The following is a 12,023-nucleotide window of genomic DNA, read 5'->3' as shown; positions in this document are numbered from 1 at the left end:
CTTTTTATAATTCACAATATATTTTTATATTTATTTACAATTATATGTTAACCACCATCCATTTGAAAAATCTGATTACACATATTTATTTAGTTAAATTTATTTTATTGATGGTGCCGGCTTTAAAATGAAATTTTTTATTACATTTTTTTAATTTTCATAACTCTAAAATCCAAACAATATTTAATTTAAAGGTTAAGTTGGACATTTGTTGATAATGGGTCTACGTAAATGCTTAGGTTATGTTAGAAATTTATAAATATTTTTATTTCTTCATTTTTAATATTTTATCAATTATTTCTTAGGGTGAAACTACAAGAAGTGACTTTTTGTAGTTTTTATTTGTTAAAATATGATTAAAAAAATATCAGTGTTTTTTAGATTTATTTTCTCAATTATTGTTGGTTAAATGTCTAATTTAAAATGAATTAGACTTTAAAATTTGATCATTCTTTAAGGTGATAAATGGCAACTTGCTATCTTTCATGTTCTATCATATAATACTAGCTTGTTTACTTTCTTAAAATGGTTTGAACTGGACTTTAATGTCCAATAAGTGTAATCTTATAAATTTTGCAATATTCTCAATATTGAATAAATGATGCAATCTCATGATAATAGAAAGTAACGTTATATTATTTGTCAGATCTTTCTACTTTTTAGGATCTGTTTACACTTTATACCGATCCCCATTGCACATGTCACACTTTGTCCTGTTATTTTTCTTGTAACATAACATGCGATCTTTCTCGCAAGTATGGATCTTTCACACTCCATATTCAATCAATTAATCATCTTTGACGCATTGTAGTACTTTACAAGTAATTTAAGATCATCAAGCAATACTAATCCAATAAGCTGAGACAAGTCATCCATTGTTACTACAGTTAAGGTTATTTTTTCAATGAAACGGCTTCATACGAACTCCGATGCATTGTTTTGATAAATTGATTCAAAAGTAGTATTCACCATCTTCTAAAAAATTATTGTTTCATTCTGTTCTTCATCAAAATTCTCACAATTTACAAAATCATCGTCATCATGTGCATTATGCATATACTATGCCAAAATTGTTCATATATAATGCGTTTTTGTTGTAGAAATAGGATAAAAAAATTACATTAAAATTGTTTTTTTGCATATCACTACAAAAAATAGTAATAGACATCACCAATTTAAAATCGGTTGCTTCGGCAACTGATGTAAAGAGATATTTTAACATCACTTCTTCTAAAAGAGAATTTACAGTTTCTCATAAAAGCGATGTCCAAACTAATTTTAAAAAAAGACGTGACACATACATTTTCTCCAACTTAAAACATATTCCCCTTTTAGTTAAAACATTCCCCCCAACCCATTTTCATTTCCCCCATTGACATTTTGTTGCCCCCCCTTCTTTCACTATTCCAGTCGACTTTCTAAATCTATTCAAATCTACTCTATTCAAATCTTATCTACTCTACTCACAATCTTCTCAAGAAACCCTAAGTCAATACTAATCTACATACAAGAACCCTGAATCGAAACCCCCTAATATACAAACCCGCAAATGTCAAATTCCTAATTTGCTTATATCTACTTGGTACTTTCATTTAGAATACTCGAATCTTGCAGAGAGAGCTTATATCTACTCGATTAACCTGTTATCTACCTTGATTTCTAAGTGTTTTTTAATTTTTTTTCAAAATTTCAAATTTTGGATTTTAATTTAACTTTTTTAATAGATTGGTTGATTCTTTATCTTGGGTCATCTAAAAAGTACGTTACTTTTCAGTTTTTGTGAATGCATGTCTATTTTTTGTTAAATATAAGCATATTTGTCCAATTTATGTTTGTATTATATAATTTACGCATTTTTTTTAACATATTGTTCGTTTCTTGTTGTTACTTGCAGGACCCTGTATTTGTACTTCTTTATTGGTTGTGCTTGATTTTGTTCCTGGTTATCTTGTTTTCTTTTTGTTCTTATAAGTCTCTAAATCGATTACTGATTTGCATACTTGTTTTGATAATTTGTTTTGTACACTTGATTTAAGAAGTTCTTTTGTAAACTTGATTTGTAATATAAATGATGTATGTGTTTAGGTTTATGATTTTTGTTACCTACTTCATTTGTTAAATATATTAGTGTGTGTCTCTATAATGTGTTATATCTTTAATTTTATAAATGATAATTATAAATGTTAGTGAATTAGAAGTTTTATTCGGTATCTGCTATTATATATGGAGTGGTTTGAGTGATGCTATCTTATATTTCTTTTTTTCTTATTTAAATAATTTGTTATTTTGATTTTAAACAAATATAAAGAATTATTATGTTTATATCTCTATTTTGCATTGTTACTTTATTTTTCTTCTTTTCATGCACCTGTATATATGCAACACGTTAAACTGGCGTTATACCCGTGAACATTGGCTTAGAACACCTTAAGCAACGTTTTCCGGACCCAACTGCACCAACAAAAATCATTGCATTAGGGCCATGCAGCAACATAATAAGCCAGTATTGGAAAAAAAAAACGTTTCCTAAGAATTCAATATATTATCATCTTTATAGCCGATATTAGTGAAAATTATTCCAACCTCGCCCCATAGCATATATTTGTCATCAAGACAATCCCCTCTAATGTACGGTGTACCCTTGCTACCAAGTCGACAAAAATCAATCTTTGTGCTATTACCTACATCATATATATATATGTCCTTTTCCAACCCTTTTTTTAGTTTTACAAGAAATTTTTTTAGCTTAAATGACTAAAAATTGAGATAAGGCATAATTTTATGTAACATTATAATTGATGTAATCCAGTGTTGCCTTAGACATGATGAAACTACTATTATCAAATATATTTTTGTGTTCACAATGAGTTTTCAAAAAGTGTGAGCGGTAATTTTTGACATTCCACTTTGACCAATTTTTTTAGGTGGAAGTTGCTGAAATTTTAGGCGAAAAAGTAAATGAAGAAATAAAAGTAAACACAACCATTATACATACACACCCCTTTTACACACAAATACATCTACATGTTTCTATTGTTAAAATGAAAAATACAAAACAAGCTCATTCATATTAGGGTTCTATGTATGAGGGATTAACATCTTCAGAGCTCTTTCCTCAACTAAATCAGTCTTCATAACTTCAACACAATTGTAGCAGTTAAAATTAGGGTTTGAATTTAGGCTTTTATACAAGGCTTGAATTACAATTTATGCACAAATTGTTTGGAGCTTTCTTCATGATTTCAATTAGATATTGTTTATTTTTGAGCTTTGAGTTTTTAAAAAAATTAGAACATACTAATTGATCAAATGAATTATGATGATGAACTTAATGATTTTCTAATTTGGGTGTTGGGTTCATAAATTTATCATGTTTGACAAGTTTTGCATGTATTAGAAAGAAGGGTAACTTGATGTTTATTCCTAGAGGACTACATCGTCAGAAGATGTGGATGTGTAAATATCACTATGAAATATCGGTTGGTTTTAATGATTCAAGATTTATAATTAACAGTCATTATAATGAGTATATCTCCGTCCTTGTAATCATGAAACTAATTACAGTCACACATGTGCATATCTCAGACATTTAATTGTATAATATCTTTAGAGTCTATATCCAAAATTAGTGGAATATTTCAAGGAATACACTCTTGGCTACATGTATATATTTACATACAAACATTAGTAATATAGACAACCTTCAAGTATCTTAAGGTATCAGAGCTAAAAGCTTAACTGTATCAAATTCTAACCCTTTTTTGGGTATAAAAACCCTTGTGAAGTAAGATAAAACATACACACTCTCAACACTTTCTGCTCTTGTATTACTACCCTAATTTTACAGCCAGATTCTGATTCTCACGCCGGAGGTGAATCGGGGGTCCAAACCCTCGCATTCTCTTCACTTTCAGGTACGGCCGAAGCCTTCTTCAACCCAGCCGAAGCCTGTTCATACCACCGAAGGATCTGGGCATAACATTTGGCGCCGTCTGTGGGAATACGAGAGTTACAAGTTGAGAAAATGACAGAAATTCATGAGCATTCACTGCCACCTGATTTTACCAATAAGGGACAACCATCCTCCCTAGTCGACGAGGACGGGGTTATCACGTTAACCTCTGAAGAAGAGGCCTTACTCCTAAAGATTCGGGCAGAAAAGGCCGCGGAGAAGGGTAAGTCCAAAGTTGATAAGATTGACAAGGAAGCAGAAGCGCGAGCCAAGAAAAGAGAAGCTGATGCCCTCCGACTCAAAGCCTTGCAACTGCAGAGGGAAGAAATTGAACTGCAAGAACAAGTCTTGAGAGAAGCGATGCGGGCCGAAGAGACCGGCGGAGCACACAAGGATAGAAGGGAACGAAGGGCGTATGACGAAGAAGATGAGTTTGACTCTGATTCGCATCCCCGAAGGAAGAGGGCTAAGCAACCCTACTCTTCCGATTTAGATGACGAGCTCGATGGATCCCGCCTCAGGCTCAACCGCTTAGAGAAGGCCCTCTTCGGTGATAGGAGGCCCGATCGAGAACCTGTTGTAACACAAGAGATTGAACTGTACCGACCCCCTCCGGGCGAAGAGAGACAATTCCCAAGATGAGCGAGTTCAACGGGAAAGGGGACCCCGAGGACCATTGTGAAAAGTATGAACTCCTGATGGTTGGGATGGGCCACAACGATATAATGCTGTGCAAAATGTTCAAGACTTATCTCAAAAGGTCTGCCTCGATGTGGTACAAATCCCTGAAGCCTCGGTCTATCGGGTCTTACGAGCAGTTGAAGAGGAAATTTTTAAAGTACTACTCGCACCTGTGCCGAAAGGCGAAGGACACCGAAGCCTTGGTCCATTGTCGGCAGAGGGCGAATGAGGAGCTGGGTGATTATCTTGCTAGATTCAAGGAAGAAGCGGGAATGGTCACCAATCTGGACAAAATCAAAGCTATGGGCTTCCTAACGGCGGGGCTAGACCCCTATAAAGGTAAAAAGCTTCGTTCATCTCTTTACGATTTCCCCCCAAAATCCCTAAATGATATATATGTGAGAGGCGAGAATATTCGCCGCAAGATGGAAAGTATTGGGGGATATAAAGACACAAGAAGGGATGACCGATCAAAGCGAGCCGACAGATATGAGGGCTCAAGATCAGGATCTGACCGGAGGGATAGCAGAAAGGAAGGAAGGAAGGAAACAGATCGTGGGGCTGAACGACGTCGAGATAGAGATTCGGCCGTGTTCACTCCTTTGAATGCGCCGATCTCCAAGATTCTCCATGAGATAAAAGGCAAGCCGGGATTTGTTCACCCCGCCAAGATGAAGGTCCCGAACCACAAGAAGAACCCCGATAAGTACTGTGACTATCACAGGGACAAGGGGCATAACACAGATGAATGCTACCGCCTCAAGAAGTTCATTGAGCGCATGATCAAAGACGGCGAGCTTAATCAGTTCGTCCGAGATCTGAGAGATAGATCGGGGCCGAAGGAAAACCCAGAGGAGGAAGTAGAGGCCGATGAGCCAGAACGAAGGGACAGGATAAAGGGGCGAAGTAAAAACTATATCTGGGGGGAGCATCCTGGATAAGGATAGCAAGACTGCAAAGAAGATGTACGCCCGACAGGTGTACAATCTGTATCAGTTCGGGCAAGCAAAGCCCCACATGCCCATGACCTTCAGCACTGAAGACTATGAGGATGTCATTCGCCCGCACGAGGACCCTTTGATCATCAATCCTATCATCGGGCAAAATAAAATATGGAAGGTGATGGTGGATACCGGCAGCTCAGCCAATATACTATTCCACAAAACCTACTGTAAGATGAACTTGGCGGGAGAGCAACTAGAGCCCTGCAATGAAGCCCCCCTCTATGCAATCGGAGACCATCCAATTCAGTTCGAGGGAACGATTACCCTTCCGGTCCTCCTGGGCAAGTTGCCGTATACCGCCAAGAAGTTGGTGAAGTTCTACGTGGTTCGGATTGAAAGCCCGTACAATGCAATATTTGGCAAGCCCTTCTTATCTAGTTTCGAAGTAGTGGAGTCCATACCTCACCTCAAACTCAAGTTCTCAACTGAAAAAGGGGTAGGAAAACTGCCCGAATCATAATGCTCGAAGACCTTGAGAAAGATCAAGAATATGAAGGGCCGGATGAAACCGGAAAGAGGAAGCGGGCAGAATCCGAACCCAGCGGGAGTCGGGAAACATTGAACATTGAGTTGGAAAAATTTGGTGCTGATCTCTCGAGTCCTATCGCCGAACCCGCGGCAGAGACTGAAGAAGTAGAGTTGTACGCAGGCCATTCGGGAAAGATGGTACGGATAGGCAAAGACATGGGGCCAGACCTGAAGGCGAAGGTAATAGCTGTCATTCGGCAATACCATGATGTGTTCACCTGGGGGCCCGAAGATATGCCCGGATTGGATCACAAGACGGCAACGCACTGCTTGAATGTGCAGCCTGAGGCCAAGCCGGTAAAGCAAAAGAAGAGGACATTTGCAGTCAAACGACAGAAGGTAATAGGGCCGAGGTGGAAAAACTTTTAGAGGCCAGATTTATCGAGGAGATCGAGTATCCTGACTGGCTAGCCAATGTGGTGGTCGTGAAGAAGTCGAACGGGAAATGGAAGATGTGCGTGGATTACACTGACCTCAACAAAGCATGTCCGAAGGATCACTACCCATTGCCTAACATCGACCAACTAATAGACGCAACCGCAGGATATGAGGTACTTAGTTTTTTGGATGCCTTTTCTGGTTATCATCAAATTGTTATGAATGATAGGGATGTGCCCAAGACAGCGTTCATAACTCCGAAGGGGACTTATACTTATATTAAAATGCCCTTCGGACTGAAGAACGCTGGAGCCACATTCCAGCGAATGGTGAATAAAGTCTTCAAGGAGCAGATTGGAAGGAACATGGAAGCATACATGGATGATATGATAGTGAAGTCACTGTTCCAAGATCATGCCGATGACTTAAAGGAATGCTTTGAAACTCTCCGAAAGAACAACATGAGGATCATTCCGAACAAATGTACCTTCGGAGTCTCTAGTGGAAAGTTTCTCGGGTACATGGTCAGCGCCCGGGGGATAGAGGCAAACCCGGAGAAGATCGAAGCGGTTATCAATATGGAACCTCCCAAATGCATTAGAGATATACAGAAATTGACGGGCCGACTCGCCGCCCTTCGGCGTTTCATTTCCCGGTCAGCCGAGAAAGCACTTCCTTTCTTCGCCGTGCTCAAAGGGTCAAAGAATTTTGAGTGGGGGCCCGAATGCCAAAAGGCGTTCGAAGAAGTAAAGGAATATTTAACAAAGGCACCACTCTTGATGAAGCCCGATCCGAAGGAAACTCTTCAGCTTTATCTAGCTGTGTCTGACAGAACTCTGGGGGCTGTCCTTGTGAAGAATTATCAAGGCAATCAACATCCCGTGTTTTACGTGTCCCATATTCTCAAGGACGCAGGGACAAGGTACCCCAACGCCGAGAAATTCGCATATGGGTTGGTTATGGCCTCCCGAAAATTGCGACATTATTTTCAAGGCCGGATGATCCAAGTTGTCACCGATCAACCTCTGAAGATGATTTTGACCAGGCCCGAAGCCTCCGGGAGAGTCGTAGCGTGGTCCATTGAACTCAGGGAATTTGATCTCGAATATGTCCCCCGAACGGCAATTAAGGCCCAGGCTTTGGTCGACTTTGTGGTTGAATGCGCATTCTCGGGTCCGAAGGATCTCTCGCCTGAAGAACAACTAATCCGGATCCCGGGGAAGTGGAAGCTCTTTGTAGATGGGTCGGTTGCCGGAAAAAAGTATGGGGGCAGGCTAGATCCTCTCCAGCCCCGAAGGATTTGAATTATGCCAGGCCATAAGGTTCGACTTCCCCTTAACAAACAATGAGGCCGAGTACGAAGCCCTCCTCGCAGGAATGAAGCTTGCCCGAAGCCTCAAGGCGAAGCACCTAAGGGCCTTCAGCGACTCCATGTTGGTTGTGAAACATTTCACAGGGGAGTATGAACAAAGGATCCCCGAATGAGAGCCTATGCTACTAAGGTACGAGAAGCTTCTTTATCATTTGAAACCTTTGAATTAAGTCAAATTGGCAGAGAAAACAATTCCAGGGCAGACGCACTTTCCAGGCTAGCTTCGGCCGAGACACAGAACTTAACCGGTTTTATTTACCTCATCGAAGCCAAAATGCCTTTGATCGAAAAGAAAGAATGCCTAGAGATTCACCAGGGAAGCGACTGGATGACCCCCCTCAGGAACTTTCTGAAGAAGGGCATTCTGCCACCCAACCGGAAAGATGCCTTGAAGGTTAAATACAGAGCATCAAGCTACACTATCATCAATGGGCGAATGTATCGCCGATCAGTAAGTCAACCCCTTCTACGCTGTTTGAACAGCGAAGAACAGCAACAGGCTTTGGAGGTAGTACACGAAGGAATTTGCGGTGAGCATCTGGCTGGTCGTTCCCTTGCCTTTAAAATTCTCCGACAGGGATTCTTCTGGCCCACTTTGAAAGCAGACGCCATCAACTATGCAAATAAATGCGTACAATGTCAGTTGTTCTCCACTGTCCCGAAACAACCTCCTGAAGAGATGACCTCTATACTAAGCCCAATTCTGTTCGCCATATGGGCCGTGGATATAGTTGGCATACTTCCTACCAGCTCGAGGCAAGCGAAATACTGCATAATCGCCATTGACTACATGACTAAATGGGTCGAAGCCCGTCCTCTGTCAACCATAACAGAAGAAGCTGCTAAAAAGTTATTCCTGGAACAGGTCATTCTCCGGTTTGGCATTCCGAAAACCTGCATCTCAGATAATGGAACTCAATTTGTTGGAAACAAATTCCGCAAGTTCCTGCACCACTTCGGAATCCAACAAAAATTTAGCTCAGTGGCCCACCCAAAAGGAAATGGGGCGATTGAAGCGGCGAACAAGGTGATATTCCGTGGAATTAAGAAGAGGTTGGGCGAGGCAAAAGGAAGATAAGCGGAGGAACTCCCTTGGATCTTATGGGCTTACCGAACCACCCCCCGGACATCAACCAGAGAAACTCCTTTTAGAATGGCTTATGGCACCGAGGCCTTAGTTCCTGTCGAAGTGGGCTTGGAATCATACCGAACCGAGACCTACAATGTGGGAACTAATAGCTTCGGGTTGAAGGTGAACGTAGACTTGTTGGAGGAAGAAAGAGAAGCCGCCCATCAAAGGAACATGAGGTATTTACTGCAAGCGGCACAACACTATGACTCCAATGTGAAGAAAAGGGCCTTCGGAGTAGGAGACCTAGTATTAAGGGAGTTGGCCGCATCTATGCCGACCAAGCAAGGAAAGCTCCAGCCGAACTGGGAAGGGACTTACAAAGTGACCGAAGTCGTTCGCCCTGGAACCTATAAGCTCGAAACGTTGTCTGGCGAACAAATTAAAAACACTTGGCATGCCAGTCGCCTTCGGAAATTTTATCAGTCAGAAATTTCTAAAAAGCTTGTATTTCAATTATATGCGAAGAATGTAAGCAGTCTGATTAAATAAAGATGCATTTCCTGTCAAAATTTCTTTATTTATACATGCTGCGGCCGACCGAGTATTATCTGAGGGCGATCCCGAAGAAGATAAACACTTCGGCCGCCGCCATTGTCTAATTTGTTAACAGAAAAGACACAAGGGGCAATCACCCAAAAATCGAACATCATTACACTATATTGGCAACTTGGAATTGGTAAACACGAATTAAGGGCCTTAAGGGGCAATCCTAGAATAACGCCCTATCATTCGTCTTAACTTAATTATTTATTATTAATGAGGCCCAAGGAATCCCTGTCCCGGGGCGATCAAAGGAAGGACATGGTTCTTCGGCCTAGATAATGAAACAATTAATCCGACCAGGTTTAGGGGTGATCCCGAAGATGACCGCCGATCTAGGGGCGATCATAAAATGATCAACGCCCATGTTCCCTCGCCTGAATTAAGAAGGGATTAACAGCCCGAACCAAGCTTCGACCTTCAACCCTTGGGGCTGTAAGGGGTAGTGAGGCAGCAAAAAATTAAAATCATTATTAAAATTGTTAAGGCAAATGAATAAGCCGAAGATACGATTCATTTTATTCAATTCAATAAGATCGTTGAGGCAAATGAAGCCAGAGAGGCGATTCATTTTATTATTAAAATCGTTAAGGCAAATGAATAAGCCGAAGATACGATGCATTTTGTTCAATTTGATAAGATCGTTGATGCGAATGAAGCCAGAGATGCGATTCATTTTATTATTAAAATTGTTGAGGCAGAATAAGCCGAAGATACGATTCATTTTATTCAATTCGATAAGATCTTTGAGGCGAATGAAGCCAGAGATGCGATTCATTTTATTATTAAAATTGTTGAGGTAGAATAAGCCGAAGATACGATTCATTTTTAAGGCGAACAATTAAATGCAGTCGGACAATGCAGATGAAAAACAGATGCATTAAAATATAAAACCCCGAAGGCTAGTTAAATTACAAAGAGTACAAAAATTTTATCATTACCAAAAATTTGAAATCATTCGGACTCTTTCAAGTCGAAACTCATTCTTAAATCATATTTTAAGGAAACAAAGTTCAGGGAGTGATTCAAAGATATGCAAGGAACAATTCATAAGAATTCTGTATCAGGGATAACAAAGCACTTAAGTTAGAAGGATCAACATTTGTTTAGGGATCAATAGGGTGATCAGGAAAACGGGGTATCATTAAACAGGGTTAACAAGGATAATCAGAGGGTTCATTATAATCCATGGCTTAATAGATAACTTGAACAGAAAGGACAGATTATCAAAGGGTTGAATCATTAAGATTATCAATAACAGTTTATCAAGAACAAAGGCAGGGTATCTCAAATCAGTATCAGGGTTTCATAATTAAACAGTTCAATACTCTACATGGTATGAACAACATTCTCTTTATAACCATTTACACAAGTAATCAGAGTTACTTGCCTGAATTTGCTTTCCTGAAGGTTGAACAACTGCCACCTAGTATACCCTTTCCTTTCCTAGCCTGAATGCCCTCACACTCCGAATCTACAATAAAACCAAAGCTTAATCAGATTCTCAACTCTCGTTCCCGGAACGATCACTCTATACGATAACTCGATTATATCCTTGACTCGAATACACGAATATAGCTTATACACATAAGCACATAACACATAATACATTCCTTCTCGTAACCTTTATATCTTTATATACTTAATAATCGAAGCGCACTTGCTTAATCTTAGCTATTTCTCAAATCACACTAATATAACTTTACGAGTACATGATTTATTCACAACCAAACATTTACAACCATAGCTATCACTTATAGCTCTTTTTTAATATCAAATGATTTAATTCCCTTTTTCTTTTACTCCTTAATTCGAACCAAACATACAAAACACATCCAATATATTCAATTTCAATCTCACACAATCATACACAACTAATGCAATTTACAAGGTTCATTTACTCACTTTAACCTTATCCTTTTTAATCAAAAATCCGAATCACAAACACATTAAGAGTCAAAATCAACAACTTCTTTTAATCATCAAAATTCGAACATAAACACTACCCCATCTTTATCATGCAATCAAGTTCTCACTAGCCGTTAATATGATTGACAAAAACCAATTTAATTCCTCTTTTTATTCCTTAGAACCTATTCGAGTTTTCCATAAATCAAACATGCAAGAATGGATTTTGACATGCAAGGTTATATATCACATTTCCCACTTGTTTTAGTCCTTAACTAGATCATTCCATTCACTTAACACCAAATCATGCATCACCTAGCGATTCTAACTTTAATTAACTCATTCAACCAACATGCATTCACTTAATCAACAATTAACCACTTTTAAACTCATTTTCCATTCGGCAAGACTTAAATTCACAACTCAAGGACTAAACATTGACATGCACCACTTGATCTTCTTTAAAACTAACATGCAATCACTCTTTAGGCTATATAAGCTTAGTGTTCACCAAGATCATCTTACAAA

The 12,023-nt window shown here is 39.2% G+C and overlaps 3 protein-coding genes across 3 annotated transcripts; all 3 read left to right on the top strand.

Annotated features, from left to right (window-relative positions):
- The first annotated feature begins 4,590 nt into the window (after window positions 1–4,590).
- LOC141700834 (uncharacterized) lies at window positions 4,591–5,574 on the top strand. Its single transcript, XM_074504520.1, has one exon. The coding sequence runs from the start codon at window positions 4,591–4,593 to the stop codon at window positions 5,572–5,574; it is 984 nt and encodes a 327-aa protein (XP_074360621.1).
- A 22-nt stretch (window positions 5,575–5,596) lies between these two features.
- LOC141700833 (uncharacterized) lies at window positions 5,597–6,097 on the top strand. The gene has a single exon (XM_074504519.1). The coding sequence runs from the start codon at window positions 5,597–5,599 to the stop codon at window positions 6,095–6,097; it is 501 nt and encodes a 166-aa protein (XP_074360620.1).
- A 2,971-nt stretch (window positions 6,098–9,068) lies between these two features.
- LOC141700832 (uncharacterized) lies at window positions 9,069–9,536 on the top strand. The gene has a single exon (XM_074504518.1). It carries the CDS (start codon window positions 9,069–9,071, stop codon window positions 9,534–9,536), a length of 468 nt encoding a protein of 155 aa, XP_074360619.1.
- The last annotated feature ends 2,487 nt before the right edge of the window (window positions 9,537–12,023 follow it).

Source organism: Apium graveolens, unplaced genomic scaffold (assembly GCF_009905375.1).
Source record: "Apium graveolens cultivar Ventura unplaced genomic scaffold, ASM990537v1 ctg2959, whole genome shotgun sequence".
Classification (NCBI taxonomy): Eukaryota; Viridiplantae; Streptophyta; class Magnoliopsida; order Apiales; family Apiaceae; genus Apium; species Apium graveolens.
Note: the sequence above shows the minus strand (reverse complement) of the source record. Positions and strands in the feature narration are given on the sequence as shown.